Below are 23,182 nucleotides of genomic sequence, written 5' to 3'. Positions count from 1 at the left end.
GTATGCAGCTGATATTATTTTATTGTACTGATTTTTTCATTTAATTAAAAAAAAAAACTCTTCATTTGGTTTTAACAAGTCCATCAACATTTAAAGCAGTGTATCATAAGACAAATGATAACTATTTACAAAAGTCCATAACAAGAATATTAATATATCTTTAACCATTAGTACTTTTCCAGTAAATCATAGAGCTTTTACCAAGATATGGACTGATGACTTGTGTTTAAAGTTCTCGTTCTTATAGTTGATAACTCATTTTTACACTCTTAACTAGGCACACAGATTCACCAAATGCTAATTCAGTTTACATCTCCATTTTTTTTGTTATAACTTTTCTTGCAATGGCAATTATTGCCCAAAGAAGAGGTATTTGAGAAATAGATATAGCTGCTGAAATTGGGGCATTAAAATAGTGTCAAGGAGTCAGTAATAATGCAATGTTCTGACCACAAAGCCTGAGAAAAGTTTCTAAAAATCACTCCAAAAGGAAGTCACCGACTTACAGTCATTTATCATGTAACCAGTCGGCATTAAGAACTTCATTACACCACCAGCATTTCATTTTTACTATTTTATATATTTGTGTAATTTTATGAGGTATAAGAAAGACTGCAGAAATTTCCATGTATAGATTTTGCAATAAAGTGAGGATGTTGACTTTCCTGCAGATTTTAAGAATAACTTTTTATTTATAGTTCTGATTGTATTGAAGTTTTTGGTTGGTTAACTTCATGCATAAAATGGTAAAATATTAACTGAGAAATTTAAGGTTGTAATTGAGTGCTATATTTATCATTCATTCTTTTTCTGATACATGGTCTATCCCATTCATTGACTTGTGAGAAATGTAGACTATCATGTCATGACAAGTGAAGGGAATAACATAAAGAATCAGACCTGAATGATATGGCAGTCTGTGATAGGACCATGAACGAGCACACACACACACACACACACACACACACACACACACACACACACACACACACACACACACACACCCTATGAACAGTCAGGATGACAACCACTTCATCTACCTCCATGTCTTCAGGATGTTGAAGGAAACTTAGACAGCTCTCTATTATAGAACCACATCTGAGGTTATAGATCAGGTTTTTAACCTTTTTATTCTAACCTTATGCTTTAGAGTTTGTTGTTGTTCTCAGATATAGGTGTGCGATTTTCCATAATTAAGGATTGTCTTTCTATAATTTTTCTTTTTCCTGATCCTTTTCAGTGGAAATCATTAGCACAAGTGGGCAATCATTAACTCCATATTCAGAATATGCATACTCCCCCAGCATTCATGCTTTGTTATGGAAAAGCTAGTGTTAGCATGCTCTGAGTATATGGCTTCATGTGATGTTTTGTCTTGTATAAGACAAGGCTTTTGTTAGCTATGATATCAGACAGAAAGTTTTACAGAAATTCAGGCTTTTCTGGTGTGAACAAATTTTTGCTTATTTTTCATGTAGAGTCTTTGAAGTCTGATCCAAAGTTTCTTGTGAAATTGGTTTTGGAGTGCCTCTTTAATCAGGCTATTAATCTTTAAGTTTATTTTCTAGCTAACCATGATACTGAAGAGGCTTTGTTAAACAGACTAGAGATGTAATATTGCTTATTTCAAATTTAAAGTTTTAGAAAACAGAACAGTTACTTGTGCTCTTCGATAAAAATAAATAGAATAATCATGGACTGTTACCTAGCTATCACATATGTATATGTTGGAGACAGGATGTATTCCATGAAGTTTTTTTTTTGTGATCAAACTGTTCCTTTTGCCATGCAATGAAATTGTGCTAAATGTTTTTTTTTTTAGTTCAAATATACTTTGTTAGTTAATGACTGCCATATGTTTCACTGTGGTGTGCTACATGCAAATGAATATGTAATTGTAATATCTATATGTAATTTAAACCCAGAAGTACTTATTAATAAGCACCACCTTAGATGCTTATCAGAAATATATGAATGCTTATTAACTGTGTAGTCAACAAATAGGCTCTCCTTTTTTAAGGTACAGTAGAGATTCATAGCAATTAAGAAAAAAATGATTTGTGTTGCATGTCTGAGATTTTCATAGTTCTGTCTATTAAGGTATGACTTTCCTCCAAATCTGTAAACATGAAATAAAAACTGGGAAGCCTTTCCTCTCATAATGCTTCACTTCCATGTCACTCTTCCTTAACAGCGCCAGGCCTCGAACCACAAACATGTCACTGACAGCTCTACGCATTATGCTAAGGAGGCAAAAAGAAATTTCTTGTTACCTCACAATAACTATCCTGGCCATTTAAGAATGGCTGTGGCAGACTTCTAAGTGTAGGAGTAGTTTACTGACAGATCTAACAGAAACATATAGTAGCAGCACAGAGATGGCTTTAAGTTTAATTTGCTAATTACTTTTCCTTTTGCTTTGTTGCTGGTATGTTAGTCGTCATGTAGCTTTGCACTCAAGTGTCAGTCCTGTATGTTGTCACTGTATTTATTGCTGAAGTGAACGTATATATCATTGACATGCAAAACGGGTCACATATTAACTATGAGGAAACTTTTGTATGGGTTTTAAATTTATAGTCTCTTTCATACATTTTAAATATCTTGTAAAGTAGAGTATTTATCGTGTTTCTGTTTTATTATAGCATCAGCAGGCAGTGACAATGGCTGCAGTAACAATGCTGGAGTTTGTGAACAGATCTGCCTTCCTAAGCCAGGTAATCAGTTCACTTGTGGCTGTGGGACAGGCTTCCGCCTTAACCCTGACAACAGGACGTGTTTACCGTATGATTCATTTATTGTCATCTCCACACTCAAGGCAGTCAGAGGATTAAGCATGGATCCCTCAGATCATTCAGAGACCATGGTACCATCAGCAGGAAGAAGTAAGTACAGAAAGCATGCCATACATTTTTAGACTATTTGTACAAGTATGCTGTCTGCCCTAGTCTAGAGAAAAACATAACCCAACATTTAAAGAATGATGTTGAGTTCTTTTTCAAGGTTTGGATGTGGAGTCTCTGCAGTAGAAATATATGACACTTCCTAGTTATTGGTAATACTTTGGGTACACTTTGATCAGATCAGTAGGGGCTTCAAGAATAACATTTAGGAAAAATTACTGGAATTTATCAGTACTTATAGAAATGCAGTGTAGGTTACAAATATGTTGCACCCTAATATCTTCACACTAGGTGTTTTTGTTCTAGTCCTTGTGGAAACGTTTTTCTTAAAATACTGACAAATTTTGAGAAGACTATGGGTGAAAATATACAAATATTGTTCACTTAAGTTGAAATATTTGATTTGTAAAATTGAATTTAAACCTGTTTTTTTTTTTTTTTTTTTTTTTTTTTTGAGGAAGCAACATATTTAAAAGAGCATCATGGTAAGGATATATGATTTACCATGGGAATTACAGGAACCCAGCAAAACACTGATAAATGCATTAAAGCCGGAGTTTACTGTACATCTAAAATTCTGCAGTCAGATGAGGCTGATTGTTTATTAAAATGTTTGCACATTTCATATCATCAGGTTTTACATGTTGTATCCTTTATCAGATTTATGCAATAAAACCACATGAGACTTCAAGACCTAACTGTCTTCTCCTATAAAATAAATCCTAATATTTAGCACCTGAGATGGGGGATTTACTGCTTATCTATGACTCACCTATAGTCACATCACATTAGCTCAGTCACAAGAACTTAATGACAAGTTTGAAAACACACATTCTGTTAATGTATGTACTTAAGCTCACCATTTTATACGCATATCTGATGCAGACATTTGTGGCATGGATTTAAGCCCCCCTTCACCCCTGTATGAAGGACTTTGCTCCATCATACCCTGCTAACTTTATTATTCTTATTCTTAATAAGGTAATTGTTCGTGCCAATGAAACTGTGATCAGTGGCAGAATGTGTTATACTTGTCTCATTCTTTCTCGGAGTTGCACTGACCTTGGACCAACCACAACTCACTAAAATGTGGGCAGTGTGATCTCACTCCATTGGTAAATAAGAAACATTGCAAAAGTAAGTGCCATGTCAAGATTGTATGCTTAAGTAAGTGTGACTCCAGCTCAAGTGATCCAAGTGAGTGACTGTAAACTTGAAACAAGGATATAATGTAATACATTGAGTACCAGTTCTTCTAAGACTGCTGCAACACAGTCATCTGATCAGCCATTCAGTTTAGCACAAAAACAATCTATATTTTCACTGAGAGGAAAGCTCTGTACCTCCCACCGTGGCTTAAAGTCAGAAACTCTGAACTATTGTACCATCGAGAAGGTGGACTTCTTCATTCAAAAATCTGTGAATTTATTTCAGAGGTATATTCTTTGTACAGCTGGTCTTTAAAGGGTTACATTCCCTTGAATAAATATTAAATAATTTGTTTACATGTTTATTGCAGAACTACATTTATATAAAAATTGTGATAAATCTTCTTTAATGATGCACATTTTCTGCATGAAGAGCTAGGCCATTGCAAGGGTTAGTCCAACAAATGCAAAATATAAAGTGCACTTTCAAGGAAATGCATTAAATCTTGAAACATCCCATAATGCTCTTAAAGTATTTTTTTCAGGTGGGCTTCATGTTGTACAGCACCTGACAGAAAGATTCCAGTTTCCCACAGGTAAACTACACACACATATATATATATATACATAATATTGACACCAAAAATATCTAAATTCAAAAATATTTAAAGATAAAATATCAACAAAACAACCATATATAAAACCAATTTTTTTGCAGAGAAGAAAGCCCCCTTGCACCCCCACCCCCTGCTAACTGTGTGTATCAACTCTGAGGCCATACGATAGTGGAAAAAAGGCATAACCCCTTCCCTAGTATAGCCTTGCTTTTGTTGATATTTTATGTTTAAATATTTTTGAGTTTAGATATTTCTGATGTTGATGATTGTGGAATTGATAAAACTTAGATATTTAGTATAGCCATATATAGATACAAACACACACACACACACACACACACATATATATATATATATATATATATATATATATATATATATATATATATATATATATATATATATATATATATATATATGTACTACCTGAGATAGTCGAAACTCCAGAACACCGACAAGCGAATCGAGAGCACCAGAAGATCGACAATGCAGAAGACCAACGCGACAGATTAAAACACCGACGCCAAGGATGCCGACATGGGAAAAGGCTGTGTAAGTATGCGGTAGTGACGGACGTTAGGGTGCGAGTAAGGTAAGTGTGGATATTGACGGTCTGTGGGGATAGGGGTGGGTTAAGTTAGTTAGGGTCAGTGCGCGGGTTAGGTAAGTGTGTGGTAGTGATAGTCTTTGGGTTAGGGGCGGGTTAAGTGAGTTAGGGTTAGGGAGTGGGTTAGGTAAGTGTGTGGTAGTGATAGTGTTTGGGTTAGGGGCGGGTTAAGTGAGTTAGGGTTAGGGAGTGGGTTAGGTAAGTGTGCGGTAGTGATAGTCTTTGGGTTAGGGGTGGGTTAAGTGAGTTAGGGTTAGGAAGTGGGTTAGGTAAGTGTCGTAGTGATAGTCTTTGGGTTAGGGGCGGGTTAAGTGAGTTAGGGTTAGGGCGCGGGTTAGCTGAGTATGCGATAGTGACGGACCTTAGGGTTAGGGTTTGGGTTAGGGTTGTAGATAGTTGTGTATGTGAGGTTTAGTGTGGGTTTGTAGGGATTTTGGTGTGCTTGTGTTGTGTGTGTGGTTTTTGGACAGGGGATGTGTTTTGTTTGTTGATTGTTGTTATTGTGGTGTGTGCAGTGTATGCGGTTTCGTGTTTGTGTACCGTCGGTTATTTCGTTGTCGGGCATGTGAGGTTTCGTGTTTCTGCACTGTCGATTATGTGGTGTCGGTGATTGCGTTGTCGGTGTTCTGGGGTTTCGATTATGTCAGGTAGAACCATATATATATATATATATATATATATATATATATATATATATATATACACATATACAACAGAAAAGCAGGCTAAAATCCAGGGGGTAGAAGCTGTGCTTAAGAAAATAGGAAATATCACCAAAACACAGTATAAAGCAACAGCTACCATGCAGGGTTCAGTCTAGGAAATGTTTAAAAATTACATAAAATCCAAGGAATAACCAGTCCGTAGTAAAAAATCAAAATTGTTGTTTATTAGTGCACTCAGTAGGTTAGCGCTTTCACAAGTTAGCTTCTTCAGACCATATGAAGAAGCTAACTTGTGAAAGCGCTAACCTACTGAGTGCACTAATAAAGAACAATTTTGATTTTTTACTACGGACTGGTTATTCCTTGGATTTTATGTTATTTTGCAACATTTCCTGGACTGAACCCTGCATGGTAGCTGTTGCTTTATACTGTGTTTTGGTGATTATATATATATATATATATATATATATATATATATATATATATATATATATATATATATTGCTGTACTTCAGGGTAAGCAGAATACTATAAGGAATCAAGTAAGTATACAGACATAGCTTTACATTTGCCATCTCAGTCTTTTGAAGATCATGGTAGTGACCATATACTTTCATCTGGAAACCATTTTAAACATTACGTAATCTGAACTATTAAATAATATCTTGCCACATCTCAGCTTCTTACAGATAGATGAGTTTACTCTTGCTTTAGGTTATACAGTGAGATGGCAAACAGACAACTATCTCTAGGTGCTTATCAGAACTTTGGGACTCTTCAGTGAGGGTCTCAAAAATATTTTAAAAAGTAAGTGTGATACTAGAAAAAACAGTGAAGTGCGGATATAGCTCTTTCAGCCAAAAAACATTTTCTTGCAGCTGTGAATGCATCCATGCATTTCCCTTTCCAGATGTGAGAAAGTGAACCTCCACACTCCCTCTACTTATATATACAAACTTTGGAATACTGTGCCCCAGAGTGAGGGAGTCAGTACATATTTCCCTTGGAATTGATTTTAATTCTTGCTGTCCTGAGGGTCACGCTTAAAGTCCGTGAACATACAATGGAAACTCCTCTTCCTAGGCCTGAGAAAGCTTTCTGCTTATTTTTGCATGGCTTCAGCCATGCAAGATGAGAGAAGTTACAAGTCACTTTAAAGAGTATTTGTAAAGTTATAATTTAACCTGGGCTCAGGAAAAACAGCTATCTTAATTTATAATGTGAGATGACTCCCTATGGCAGCAAGACCTGTTCTGCTACTGAGGTCTTTTAAATAATCCTACTGTCCATTCTGCAGCCAAAAAAACTGTGTAGCACTCACAGTAAGTCTGGTATCACATTCATATGTCAGGTGACCTTCGGTCGTAATAAAATCTTTTTAGTTAAGGGCCCTTCCATTTCAAAAACCTCTTCACCCATTTCACTCTAGCATATTACAGTCGTTTTTTTTTTCTTTTTTAAACCCCTGCTCATAGTGTCTTGAAGAAGTGATTTTTAAGAGTGTAGATAATGGATTAGTATGCCTAGTTCCACAAATTCCACCTTTCTTATTTTATGGTTGAAATTATCCAACTCTCAATCTGTGATAGTAAATACAGCTACAGTACACATCTTACTTATTTTCTATAACTGATTGTGCATAATACTACCTTACTAAAACCTAAACTCTATTATACCATGACCCCCCCAAAACGTGCACGCTGATTGGCCAGCGTGCCCGTTGTAAATCGAGTTATACTAATAGAAAAAGGTCCGGTCGCCCGGACTTTTTTCCATTAGTATAACTCGTTTTTTTAAAACACTGTCTCGCTATGTTAAATGGGTTTAACATAGCGAGACAGCTTTAAAATAAGCAACGGAGATCTTATTAAAATGTTTTAGAAAAAAGCAACGAAGAAAGCAAGATCTCCGTTGCTTTTTTTTAGTGTCTCGCTATGTTAAATGAGTTTAACATAGCGAGACAGTTTTAAAATAAGCAATAAACTCATTTAACATAGCGAGACACTAAAAAAAAGCAACGGAGATCTTGCTTTCTCCGTTGCTTTGCTCAACTCTGATGTACTGCGCAGGCGCGCAGTACACCAGAACTGCCGCGGATGCCAGACATCTGCGGAAGGGCAGTAAACAGGCATTATACTATGCCATTATTTAAGAAAAGTAACAGTTTCTTTTCTTAAATAATGTCATGGTATAATAGCAATAACCACTTCTGGGTGGGTAATGCTAAATTACCCACGGTTGGCTTTGTTTGGTCCTCGGGCCTCGGGACCAAACCACGCCAACCGTGGGTAAATTTAGCATTACCCACACCCAGGCATGGGTTATTGCTATATTATTAAATTCTTTACTCACATAATATGTGAAGGTTCTTACGAATGTTGTGCATTCTCCATTCCTATAATATTTAACATGTGCTTTATAATGTCTATTGTACTTGAATTATTGCATATTTCCTAATCCTTTCTGCAAAGATCATGGCTTATAATGGTACTCAGACCAGCCCATTTATAAGATATAAAGCAAGTAAATAAGTAAACAAAGCAGATAGACAAAGAAAAAAACACACTACATACCTAAGACAAATCTTTTAATCCAGGAGATGGCATAAAACACGAATGATGCAACTGACTATTAGTTCAGGCACAGTACAGTAGTAATGTTAAAAAAATAAAGGTGTTAAACTTGTCTGCTTTTCATATCTAAGAAATTTACTTCCATAAAACCGAACAAGAAAATATAGATTTCAAAACAACAAGAACAAAAAAACTTTTATGTTGTTTTCTGTGCAAATCCTAATTTCTCAACATAGCACTTTCACATTTAGCTCTCTTAGATGTTGGGCTAGTAGGATGTGTTTAAGACTTCAGTGATAACAGGCTACTAAAGCTTGCTAAACTTTTCTTGACACTAAAGTTCAGATAAGTTAATTCATTTTTAACTAATGTCTTTATCTTTGATTCCACAATTTGAAATAAATGTTACAGAATAAAAGTAAAAGAGTCCTCTTTTCCAAGACCTACATAATGTAACATATTTTTTTTTATCATTTCAGCTCGTAATGCACTACATGTAGATGTTCATGTAGCCTCTGGATTTATTTATTGGTGTGACTTCAACAGCACAGTGGCTTCTCAGAATGCCATACGTAGAGCGAAACCAAATGGTTCCTATTTAAGAAATGTTGTTTCGAGCGGAATAGGGAGGAATGGAATCCGTGGCATTGCAGTTGATTGGGCAGCAGGTAAGAGGCAGATAAATTGCATTCACAGAATCTACAGCAGAAAAAAAAACTATGCATTTAAAAGTCATTTAAGCATTTGATGAATGGGAAAAGGAAGAAACACTTTGAAAGGAGATTCTTTATCATCTGCAAGCAGAGGGAAGAGGGGAGTAGAATGGATAAATAGGAACTTGAAGATAAAATGCAGGCAGTCAGGTAACACTGGTGACCTGAAGAAGTAATATTGTACATGTGATGAACAGGCATATAGTCTCACCTTCTGCCACCAGTTAATGTGAGCTGGAAGAGGGGCTATGAGCTTTAGCTCCCATACTATTTCTGCCAATATTTGATGTGCAGTGGAAACAGTAGTATGGTAATTTGACTCCCTCCACTGGTACTGTTAAAATACAAAGGTCTATTGACCTTAAAGGTATGTGATAGATACACATTGCTACCTTAGATAGCAGTCATACATAAATAAGCTCTACACTGCACAATTACAGATTAGAATTGTAAACACTGCTTTACCAGTGTTTTACCAACCTAAATCTGTGACCATGTCTTTCAGTGCAGTGTTACTAGTAGTAATTGAAATGTGACCAGAATTGTTTTGAGTGCACACATGCACATACATAGATACACACACACACACACACACACACACACACACACACACACACACACACACACATTATTTTCAAGAATGTGGTAGTAAATTGTCTCTCAAGTTCCCTTTCCAGAATTTTAGGTATTCTACCAACGATAAGCATCAAAAGACAGAAAGAGACTACTGACCAAACTGCAGAAGTGTGCGAACCAAATACTCCACAATAAAACCACTGGTATACTGATGCTGTAGGAAATGCTGGTAGTCCTCAAAGCAAAAAAGTGTATTGTAAGACAATAGAAAGCTGGTAAGCGCTTTCGTCCTCAACAAAAGAACTTCATCAGACAAATTAAAATCAAACACAGAACACATTTTAAAGACTCCCTTTGTGCTTCACATGACAGTAGCCACTCCCCCTAAGTAACAAAAATTTAAAAGGGCAATACAAACTGTGATGTCAATGACAAAATATTAAATAAATATACGTTTCTAGATATAAAAAATATAAAAAAAAATCATCCACTTCACCATTTTTAAAAGAGCAATAAATAAATATATAAATAAATAATCATCTGTTTAGCTCTCAATTTTAAAAGGGAATTAATAGAGAGGGAGTCATTTAAACCTGGCCAGTTGTTCGCATTTAATAACAACTGCCAGTATAATTCTTTCTTTTCTAGTAAGGCGGACCATGCACCTCCCCTGATATCCATCTTGACACCATCAGTAACAAAAAAATTAAAAGTGTGGTCACTGTTCTCTGAGGTATATTTAAACAAAGCATTTGTCTTTTTGCCTGTTCTTATTTCATACAAATATTCATATATTCTGTTTTAAAATTTTCTATCAGTTTTTCCAATGTAAAAACAATCACATAGGTTACAGAGGGCACAATAAATAATATGTTCAGAGTTACAGTTATACTTATTTTTTTATATAAATCTTATTGTTGTTGATCATAAATACTGTTCCTTCCTTTATAAAGGGACAGTAATGACACATACCACACTTCAACATACGTCCATTCGAAAAATGATTCACAGCATGTCTTTTCTTGAAAATTTTTTTCAAATTTCGAACTTTTCTAAAAATAACAGTAGGTTGTTCATCAATATGTGTTCTGATACTTCGGTCATGTGTTAGAATTGACCAGTTTTTACTCAAAATATGTTTAATATCAGGACTGTCAATCATGTATGTAGAAATGAATGAAGTATTATAATCTTTTCCTGTTAAAACTGAGTTTAGGGGTGCAACATTCACTGTGTATGTTACATCCAATGAAACCTCAGATAAAAGAGGTATATAAACATTTCTTTCTCTCTTATTTACTACCTCTAAAAGGACATCATTAACAAATCTCAAAGGGTAGCCCCTCTTTAAAAACATGTCTTTTAAGGTATCGCATTCATCTAAAAAATCTTTTGAAAGTGATACCATATGGGCAGCTCATACAAACTGTCCCTTAATAATAGCTTTTTTCTGTTTCTGAGGATGGATGCTACTATAATGAAGTAATGAATCTGAATATGTGTCCTTTCGATATATTTTAGATATAAACCTACTATTCTGGTAATCCTTAATCATACTGCGGTGGTGGTGCTGTGGTAGCGTTGTCGCCTCACAGTAAGACGTTGTCCTGTTTGATGCTCAGCTAGAGCGTCTTCTGTGTGGAGACATGCATGAATGGGCATACCTTCGTTGAAGGTTGTGCGTCAGAGCTGGCAACTCGGCACGTACAAATCTACTGCCAATCATTAGCGGACCGGAGTTCCGCTGTGGTGACCCCTAACTGGGAAAAGCCGAAAGACACAACAACATTCTGGTAATCTTTAATTAATTTAATATCAAGGAAGGCTATCTCATGTAAGTTAAATGAATATGTAAATCTTAAAAATGAAGTGATGGAAACTAAATATCTAATAAAATCACTAATAAGGGCATAGGGACCATCCCATAAAATAAAAAAGGTCATCCAGGAATCGTGTATATTATCTAACATGCTTGTAAAAGTCAGAAGGAAACACATATTTCTTCTCCCACTGTAAAACCACTATGTTAGCATAAAGACCATCACACGCAGAACCCATAGCTATCCCTTCCTGTTGTAAAAAAATCTCCTTATTAAATAAAATAAAATTGTTCTTAAGGACCATCTCCATCAACTGGGTATACATTATTACATCAAAATGGTTTATTTTCTTTTCATATAAAAATTCATTAAACCATTCTATCCCGGAGGGGAATAACTGAATATAGATCCTTTATGTCAACCGTTACTAACATATAGGAGCCTTCAAAGGGTATGTGATTAATATCTTTGAAGAAGCTCCATGAGTCTTTACATATATGCGACTCTTGCTGCACAAATTTCTTTAACTTAAAGTCTAAGTATTTTGCCAGGGGTGCGTCAATATTTGATGTGCAGTGGAAACAGTAGTATGGTAGTTTGACTCCCTTCACTGGTATTGTTAAAATAAAAAGGTCTATTGACCTTAAAGGTATATGGTAGATACACATTGCTACCTTAGATAGCAGTCAGCATACCTAAATAAGCTCTACACTGCACAATTACAGATTAGAATTGTAAACACTGCTTTACCAGTGTTTTACCAACCTAAATCTGTGACCATGTCTTTCAATACAATGTTACTAGTAGTAATTGAAATGTGACCAGAATTGTTTTGAGTGCAGACATGCACATACATAGATACATACACACACACACACACACACACACACACACACACACACACACACACACACACACACACACACACATGCATGCACACACATTATTTTCAAGAATGTGGTAGTAAATTGTCTCTCAAGTTCCCTTTCCAGAATTTAAGGTATTCTACCAACAAGTATTAATTTGAAAACTTAACAAAAGAAAACATACCTTACTGTTTACCCTTAAAATTGTAGCAATTAACTCTGTGCAGTCTCCCTTCTAAGAATATCATACAGTTTAGTACACAGGAATATTTCATAAGACCTTAAGTTAATAACACAGCTAGAAGAATTCAGTAATAATAAAATTCTTCATTTGAAATAAATAAATCTAAGCACTCTTACCATGTGCATATACAGATGGTAAAAGGTTTAAGCAAGGAAATTGAAACAAAATATTGAAAAGTAACAGAATACCAGCTGCTTTGGTAGTATAGAGGGTTAGAGCTCTAACTACAGCTCAGGTGACCTGGGTTTTTATTAGGGTCTCAGGTGTCTAACAGAGTGGCAGTGATGGATGAATTTTACCATCCCTGATGGGTTGGTGTTCTGTGGGCTTCTACTGCAATGATCCCTAGTACAGGCTGGGGACTTCATGCTAGGAGGTGTGTGCCAAAGGGTGGAATAGGTTGGGGACAAGGCTGAGCTGCAATGGAGGTGAGGTTTTATGCTGCAAATAGTCATTTTACACTTGCCTCTCAGACATACCACAAAGGGACCAAAGGCAGAGAAGAAGGAAAAGGGGTAGGGCATAAAATCAACCCCCCCCCCATGGATGTGAATGGAAAACCCCCCAGAATGCCTTTATGTTCTGCATCAGCCCCAGCCTTATGGTTAGATGTTACAAAGGTGGCGGGTAGTCCCACTATGGACGTAGGTCACTGTGTAGGGAGACACAGGATGATGCAGGAGGGAGAAAATAAATCCTCAAAAAAAAGCAGAATACAATCAGAAAAAAAAGCTATCTAACATCTACATTAGTACCTATCTGCTTCTGGTTAATGATATTCAATTATCATACTGTTTTTTATTTTTAAGTCCAAAACATGATATTTCAGAGTCCTGGTAGTTTAGCTTCAGCTCTCACTCCAATGGTATCCTACAACAAGCAAAGCAGAAACTCATGAAGCTTCAGTCTTGCTTGTTATATTTTGCAGTAACAATCATTCTGTCTATTTGTAAGTCCCTAAGCAGTATTTCTTGAGTTTCAACAACTTATTGTCCAAATAAGGTAGCACCATATGACTGCAACCAACTTTGTAATAGTGTACATCCATGTGCATCTGAGTAGCAGGATAAAAAAAGCAATTCAGCATAGAGATGAAGAGGAGAGTGGGAATGCTAGAAGCACCAGGAATCACGGGTATAGTTAGGAGGAGCAGAAAGGAGAGTTATAGTAAGGGAGCTGGGAAAGAATTAGCCTGGAGTATGGCAAGAGCACAGCCAATGACTAGCTAAGTAGTCCTTCAGGAGTTGTTTAAACTCATGGTAGTTAGGATTTTTTGTGATGGCCTGAGAAAGAATTTCCAGAATTTGCTATTTTGTGAGATTAGAGGGAGTCGCCATGATAGTTGTGGGAGTGGGTAACCTTTAGCATAAGTTTGTCAGAACATCTGAGGGATCTGAGATTAATACTAGGTAGGACTAGGCTGGAAATAGCAGGGCAGTTGCTGGGTTGATGGACTATTTTGTGGGCCAAGGTAAGTTGACTGAGCAATAAAAGGTTGGGGAGATCTAGCCAGTTGAGCTGTGAGAGAACTGAGCAGTGGTGAGATCTGTGTGGATGATTAGTGGCATATTTTGCAATTTTATTGTAACAGTGTTCTAGATTATTGAGTTCAGTCTTTTGCAGGTTTCTGAATATGAGAGATCTGTATAGGAGGGTGGATAGCAGGTGTGACTTAGCAGTGGCCAGCCTGGTGCTTTGAGTTAGGTATGGTTTGGTCCAGTACAGGGTGCCAAGTTTGATGTGGACTTTTTGATTGTCAGAGAAATATGTTTATCAAATTTTAGATTCTCCTCTATTGTGACACCTAGACGTTTAGTCTGGTTAGTGGGTGCTATCTTGGTTCTATTTAAGGAGAGGATAGTGAGAGGGGACTGGCAAGGTTTGGATTTTTTTGTTTCTGAAAACTATTGACTTAGTTTTATTGGGGTTTAGTATGAGTTGGTGTTCAGAGAGATATTTTTCAGTGTCCTGAAAAGAAGTTTGCATTTTTATTTTAAGTTCCTGGGATGAAGTGGCTGAGCAGATACGTGTAGCATCATCGGCATACTGTACTGTGGACACTAGTTGAGTTGCAGAACTAAGGTTGTTTGTAAATATGATAAAGAGGAGAGGACCAAGTATGGAACCTTGGGTTACACCAACCGAGATGGGGAGTAGGGTGGAAAGAGTGTTTTCCCCTTTAGTAGCCTGTTGTTGATTGGAAAGATAGCTATGGAACCAGGTTAGGGATGATGAATTGAGTCCATAGGATGAGAGTTTGTTTAGTAGTAGCTGGTGGGAAATGATGTCAAAGGCTCTGGACATAAGAAAGATGGATAAGACAGGATGGCCTTCATTCATGAGGTGATGAATGATTTCAGAAAAAGTAGGGTAGTGCTGGTACCATGTTTAGGTCTAAAGCCATGTTGACAACTGGAAAATAGGTTGCTACTAGGAAGTGGTTAATGATTTGGTTGTGGATGCATTTTTCTAAGATTTTTGCAAGAGGCAGAAAGGATGGCTGTCCGACACAAGTTAGTTAATTCTTTGGAGGGTCCGCCTTTGTGGAGGGAAATGATGTGTGATATTTTCCAGAGAAGTGGAACATATTGTTATGTAGTACAACAATTAATCAAAATAGATATAGGGTAGGCAATAGAAGGAGACAAGAACAGTTATATGCCATTTTACAAATGTTCATTTACATATTGTACTTTGACTAAAAAGACAAGTACAATGCAGCTTTTTAACTTTCATTTTTCAGTTAATTATGTACTGACATTTTTAATTTGTTACATCTCCAATACAGCTAGTTATTCTTTCCTGCATTTTTCTTTGAAAGAGGTATAACTTCTCACAGGTACACAACAGTACAATATAAATATTCTTATAAAGCATTTAATAGTGAAGATGCATACATGCAAATGCAAACAATGTGGGATTATTCAAAATGCAGAAAATTCAGAATAAAGGGAGTCAAAGTAGGTTAGCAAGTGTTATAAACAGGAAAAAACAAAACATTTCAAAAGTTGATTGGTCCTTGGCTATGAAAATATACTCTTGTGTCACCATAGATGAAAAATAGAAACAGACTTTATTTTTATATATATATATATATATTTTTTTTTTTAAATGCAATTCCAGAGTCTGGCCACATGTGGTCCAGCATCTTGATTTTTTAATCTACCTCTAGGTATCCCAAAATGCAGTGTTTGGCTTTAAAATATTACATCATAACCCTTAAGCTCCTGTCAGTGCATTGACTTTACATGTGTTTTCACATATAACCTGCTTTGTTTCAGTCAGTTGGATTTAATTACCGTGTCTTACTATTCAATTACTTAAAAGACAAACAGTATTCTCAGTGCCTATTACTTCTTTTTCTTTCTAAAGTGGCCAGTTTTCATTCCATTTATGCTGAGTTGAAGTCCTTAAACTCATCTTCCCTCCCCCTAAACATCTCCACTTCCTATCTGTCAAAGTGGCAAAAGTAATTTGATAGCTCACAGCAGGAGACAACGTTCAAAGAAGTAACTGAGAATACTGTTCAGTGTGATTACACATGTAAAGTCAGTGCACTGACTGAAGCTTAGGAGCTATGATGTAATATTTTAAAGCCAAACACTGCACTGCAGTTTACCTAGAGGTAGACTAAAAAATCAAGATAAGAAAAACAGATGTCACACCAGGTTATCCTTCTCTCCCAAATTTTATTGTTAGTTCTTTCGTTCACCAAATAGGAATGAACTTCATCAGACAACTCTACTAATTCATTACTGCTTTAGATAGGCAAGGTAATTTGGTAATCATGAACACTTAAATATCAAAGTAACATGCCATCCATTAAAATACTTTAAAAGAAACTTAAGTATGCAACAAATCATAATTACAAATTTACAAAGATTCAGCAACACATAACCTATCAACATGTATTCTACTACTTAAAAAAATTATAATATACAAAAATATATTACTTATTTTATATATACGCAATACCTATAAAACTTTGTATGTTTATGCCTATATATAAATATTTATATGTGTATTTATATAAATATGTATATGTAGGCACACTAAAATACTACCAAATAATACTAGAGGTGGCCCATGGGAGACAATATTGGAAGAGCATGAGCTGTTATGGCAATTAAAAAACAATGAATACGTTTTCACAGGGTTAAATGAATTTTGCTCAATTAAATGTGTCCTAAAAATGAAAGCACTAGAAAGATAGGATGTTTGAATTAATTGGAGTTATTTTTTCTTTTGGATGGACTTGTATAATTTTCCTGATCCTGATTTTTGTGATCTATGTTCTTTATGGTAGTGTGACTACACACATATATATATATATATATATATATATATATATATATATATATATATATATATAAATACACACATAAACATTTATATATAGGCATAAACATACAAAGTTTTATAGGTATTGCGTATATATAAAATGAGTCATATATTTTTGCATATTATAATTTTTTAAGTAGTAGAATACTTTTTGATAGGTTATGTGTTGCTGAGTCTTTGTAAATTTGTAAATATTATTTGTTGCATACTTAAGTTTTTTTAAAGTATTTTAATAGATGGCATGTTACTTTAACATTTTAAGTGTGTGTGATTACTAAATTGACTTGCCTATTTAAACCAGTAATGAATTTGTAGAGCTGTCTGATGAAGTTCATTCCTGTTTTTCAGTCTGTGGGTGTGGTTCTCCTTTAACAGCATCGACAAGTATAGTAATCATCATGAGGATTCTGCTTTTTATTATAATGTACAGTGAAGAAACCAAAGATTCAACCTTCTCATGTAAAACACTTTAATGTAGAACAAACAAAGCATTCAAGTCTCCAAGACTCTTCCTCAGTGTTACAATAATTTACTGAATCAACTTCAAACATTTATTTACTAAGCCAGTCTATGAAAACAAAGATAATGATCACATGATGTTTAAATAACAGCACTGATAAAAGTAAAAAACTATGACATAAAATCATACATAAAAAAATTCATATGTAAAGATATATAAATATATATTCATAGATATCAACTAAGACAATCTCCATTTTTCCATTAATACAAAACCCAAGTTATCAACTATGTAACATAGCTTTGCCTATTTTTTAAAAGTGGTTTAACACTAATTGCGATATTAAACCCTGGTAATTGGTTGGCTCAGAAGTAATTTATCCAGTTATACTCCACAATTTCAGTTTTATTGGTCAAGTCCCCCCCCCCCCACTTTTGTTAAGGTGTAACTTTTGTAGTACCCTAAATGAATGGTTGCTACTTTGCATTATAATTGTGATGTCCATGCTCTGGGGCAGTAATCAAGAAGAGACTGAATCTTCACCACTGACATAGGTGAGGGGCTTTCACTTGGAACAAAAATGGATACACACAGGATTTCCAGATGCAGCTCTCTGCACCAAGCACAATTTCCCTTATGAGCACATAGGGAACACACTCAGTCTGGGGGCTGGGTTTCTCTCTTTCTCCAGGCCCCCAGTAAGACTCCCCACTGGCACAGCTGTAGAGTTTAGTCTTCGGCTGAGTGTTCTAAGCCAAGTCCCTCACCACCCTGTCTATGAAACCAGTGCTCTGTGCCCCTGCTCCAAGCAGCTGACACACATACACACACACACACACACACACACACACACACACACACACACACACACACACACACACACACACACACACACACACACACACACACACACACACACACACACACACACACACACACACACACACACACACACACACACACACACACACACACACACACACACACTTTGAGATTTGATTTTCCCACACACACATGCACACATACCTAGAAAAGGCTGGACAGATTTATCAGCTATGTCCAAACTATAAGATAGTTCCACCAATACCAGAACCCTCCAAAGCCAGCTACTCTAAGGCCCTTACAAAGGTAACCAATTATACTGAGTAAAATTAATACTAATACAAATGGTAGTGTTTGAGCAATACAGCAAGGCTTTCAGGAGTAACCACAGTGTCACCAAATAAATATAAGTACTCTCAAAGGTTAAAATATTCTCTAAATGACAAGCCACAATGAAAAGTTTAAATATATTTAATAATAAACAATAAAAGAACATGAAAATATTAAATATATATTTACAGTAAACATCAAAGTTTCAGTCACCGGAAATATTAAAAATAACACCAATGGAAAGATTCACAGAGATACAGAAAAGCAATACTTAACTAATCTCACTATATTTTCCTGACTGATCTAAAGAATTACTGTTCCCTAGTTCACTTACAAGAGAAAGGCAAGATGAAGTGGGTGAGTGGTCTTCCTTTTTGGTCAGGTTTCAAAAACAGACTGCCCTGAGACTTGTGTCTCATCTAGTATTAAAACATCACTTCAGTGCTGGATTACAGAATGACATCACATACATCTGTTCATCTTACTCCTGATTCCCAAAGGAATTTAGCATATATGTCTTACTATACACACAGATAGAGCTTTGCTGAGATGTGTTATAGTATCTGGAAACTGTAAAACCATTTCAAAACTTCCACCCTTCCAGGGTAGCAATTAGTTCACTCCTAAGGACAATACAGTAGGATTCCTAGTCCTGGTTTTCACAGACATTTCATCTCTGGCTGCAATCAGAACTATAAGATACAATATTTAATGCCTAAACCAGGTAATTTAATTTCAGACTGTTATTCAAAGTTAGCTGGACTGAGATTAACCTCTTCTCTTCCAGTATCCCCTGTTGCAATATATTCATTTCAACAATTACAATGCAAACTGACATAGAGGTGTATTTCTTTTCTGTCCAGCAGGACCCACTGTTGGTACATTTTTAACACAAACATCTGCACAAAATCAATTTGATATACAAATGACATATAATTGCTTACAAAACTCCACCTAGCTATGCTGGCGTATGTCCTGGTATAGGTGACAATACCTCACATCATCACAATAATATATTTGGAAAGTGTGCTGGTATCTATTTTTTTCTATGAATTTCAGATAAATGTGATGCTATTCTATCCTTTAATTTATGAGTTCCTTACCTATGTAAAAAAAACAACAGTTCTCCCAGTTGGCGAGGTAAACAACATTTTCAGTCATACATGTAGCAAAAACAGTGAAGGTAAATATCTGATTAGAGATGGGATGCAAAAAATCTTTTTGTAAATTAATATACATGCAAATTGTACAATTATAGCAAGAGGTCATAGTCTTCTTGTTGACAAAAGGATCTGTTTTCTTCCTATCTAAGCTAAGATCTTTATAGCATAGATATTGCTTTAGGTTCTTTTTTTTATACATATGTGTCCCCAGCTATTTTCTTAACTTCACTATCTGATTCAAGGATAGTCCTATTTCTTAGTATTATAGATCTGATCTGAGGGGGTATGCTTATTATATTTAGTAACATACCTTACAGACCAGTCTTTAGCAGCAGTAACTCTGTTAATAGTGGCAAGATCATTACCAAATAAATATGATTTCTCAAATCCATCTCTTTCTGATATAACTGAGTGCATACTGTCTTTAATAGTTTTTGGACCCTCTCATATAAAAGTCATCTGCCATATTATTAATTCCATAAATAAACCCACTGTTTGTTGCATTAAGCGTACTGGCTCTTTTAAACAGGCTTTTGATGACACTTTTATAGATATGTCTGGGATGCATAGTATTTGCATGGACATATCTGGTAGTTTGCACATTTTGTCTGTGTATTGTTGTATCAGACTAACCATTTGTTGTATATATAACATTCAGATCCAGAAAATTCACATTAGTAACCGAGTGATTAAGTTCAAATTGTAGAAAGTCAGTAGTTTTCTGCAAGTCATGAACAAATCCCTTCAGAGCTTCTATACTACCTGCCCGAAGAAGAAAAATGTTGCCAACAAAGCACTTATTAAAAAAAAAAAAAAAAAAACTAAATTCTCATGCTGAAATTTAGTTAAGCTATCAGTGATGTTAAATATGTATAGTTCTTCCCACCTAGAAAGTACTAGGTTTGCATAACTATTAGCAATGGGTGTACCCGTAGCCACTCCTAATAACTGGTGAAAGAACTCATTGTTAAACAAAAATGCATTGTTACAAAGCACTACATCCAACTTTGAACAAATCTTTTTTACCTTAGATGCTGGAAACTTGCTATGAATACAAAGAAATTCTCTAATATACTGAATCCCAACATCATTCAGAATTACTGTAAAAAGTGATTTAATATCCATTGTGGCCATTATGAAATTACATAAGATTTTTTTCTTCTTCTTCCTCTAATCAGTGATCTAGTGAATTAATAAAATCATTAGCATCTCTGATAAAGTTCTTACTATGTGTCAGTAGTTCATGTAATTGATTTTCCAGATATTTAGACAGGGCAGTCATGATCCATCAGCTACCAGAAATTAGTGGCCTCATGGGGGTGTTATTAAATTCTTATGGATTTTTGGTAAGCCATATGTTATATGGATATTTGCATTGGCTATGTATAAAATAATGTACAAGTCAGGATTAATAGAAGTGTCCATTAAGAAATCATATAAAAATATTTCACTCTATATATAAAACCATTGCGTCAGGAAGGGCATCTGGCATAAAATTGTGCCACATCACACATGCAGAAAACTGTACAGAAACTCATATCGGATTGGTCGAGGCCCGGGTTAACAACAACCGCCACCAGTACTGTTGGCCAACAGGGTGCTGGCGGAAATTGGGCTACTGTTGGCCGAAGGAGGAGAAGAGGCGGAAGGCATGCCCGAAGGCAGGTAAGGGCTAGGACTGTGATAGCGAAGGGTCAGAACTTTGAATGTTGGCAGTATGGCTGGTATAGGGAGGGAGCTAGCTGATATGATGAACCAAAGGATGGTTGGTATATTGTGTGTGCAAGAGACCAGATGGAAGGGGAGCAAGGCTAGGTGTATCAGAGGGGGTTTCAAATTGTTTTATCATGGTGTGGATGGGAGGAGAAATGGCATAGGCATTATCCTGAAGGAAGAGTATGCTAAGAGTGTTTTGGAGGTGAAAAGAGTGTCGGATAGAGTGATGTTTATGAAGCTGGAAATTGATGGTGTAATGATGAATGTTGTTAGTGCATATGCTCCACAAGTTGAGTGTGCGATGGATGAGAAAGAAAAATTTTGGAGTGAGTTGGATGAAGTGGTGATGACTGTATCCAAGGGTGAGAGACTGGTGATTGGAGCAGATTTCAATGGGCATGTTGATGAAGGGAACAGAGGGGACGAGGAAGTGATGGGTAGGTATGGTATTAAGCAAAGGAATGCAGAAGGTCAGATGGTAGTGGATTTTGTGAAAAGGATGGACATGGCTGTGATGAATATGTATTTTAACAAGAGGGAGGAGCATAGGGTGACATACAAGAGTGGAGGAAGATGCACACAGGTGGATTATATCTTATGTAGAAGGGCCAATCTGAAGGAGATTGGAGACTGTAAAGTGGTGGCAGGGGAAAGTGTAGTTAGGCAGCATAGGATGGTGGTTCGTAGGATGACATTGGTGATCAAGAAGAGGAGGATGAGTGTGAGGGCAGCACCAAGGATCAAATGGTGGAAATTGAAAAAGGGTAATTGTGAGGTGATGTTCAGGGAAGAGTTAAGACAGGCACTGGGTGGCAGTGAAGAGTTACCGAATACCTGGGTAACTACAGCAGAGCTAGTAAGAGAGATGGCTAGAAGGGTGCTTGGTGTGACATCTGGAAAGAGAAAGGAGGACAAGGAGACCTGGTGGTGGAATGAAGAAGTACAGGAGAGTATACAGAGAAAGAGGTTGGCGAAGAAGTGGGTTTGTCAAAGAGATGAAGAAAGTAGACAAAAGTATAAGGAGATGAGGTGCATGGCACAGAGAGAGGTGGTGAAGGCTAAGAATAAGGCGTATGAAGAGTTATATAAAAGGTTGGACACTAAGGAGGGAGAAAAGGACCTGTACCAATTGGCTAGACAGAGGGACCGAGCTAGTAAAGATGTGCAGCAGGTAAGGGTGATAAAGGATAATGAGGGAAATGTACTCACAAGCAAGGAGAGTATGTTGAGCAGATGGAAAGAGTACTTTGAGGGGTTGATGAATGAAGAGAATGAGAGGGAGAGAAGGTTGGGTGATGTGCGGATAGTGAATAATGAAGTGCAGTGGATTAGCAAGGAGGAAGTAAGGATAGCTATGAAGAGGATGAAGAACGGAAAGGCTGTTGGTCCGGATGACATACCTGTGGAAACATGGAGGTGTTTAGGTGAAATGGCAGTGGAGTTTTTAACTAGATTGTTTAATGAAATCTTGGAAAGTGAGAGGATGCCTGAGGAATGGAGAAAAAGTGTTTTGGTACTGATTTTTAAGAATAAGGGTGATGTGCAGAGCTGTAGTAACTACAGAGGGATTAAACTGATCAGTCACAGCATGAAGTTATGGGAAAGAGTAGTGGAAGCT

General features: G+C 36.2%; 1 protein-coding gene across 1 annotated transcript in view; it reads left to right on the top strand.

Annotated features, from left to right (window-relative positions):
- Positions 1-23,182, top strand: part of LRP2 (LDL receptor related protein 2) — a 1,335,386-nt gene that overhangs the window by 705,169 nt on the left and 607,035 nt on the right. The window contains exons 37-38 of the mRNA XM_044075346.1: positions 2,646-2,885; positions 8,993-9,181. Coding sequence (XP_043931281.1) covers positions 2,646-2,885; positions 8,993-9,181 — 429 coding nt within the window. The remainder of the gene's footprint in view (positions 1-2,645; positions 2,886-8,992; positions 9,182-23,182) is intronic.

The sequence above is a fragment of the Protopterus annectens genome, chromosome 6.part1 (assembly GCF_019279795.1).
Source record: "Protopterus annectens isolate FY-2018-M chromosome 6.part1, PAN1.0, whole genome shotgun sequence".
Lineage (NCBI taxonomy): Eukaryota > Metazoa > Chordata > Ceratodontiformes > Protopteridae > Protopterus > Protopterus annectens.
The sequence above is the reverse complement of the archived record's forward strand: the minus strand, read 5'-3'. Positions and strand labels throughout refer to the sequence as shown.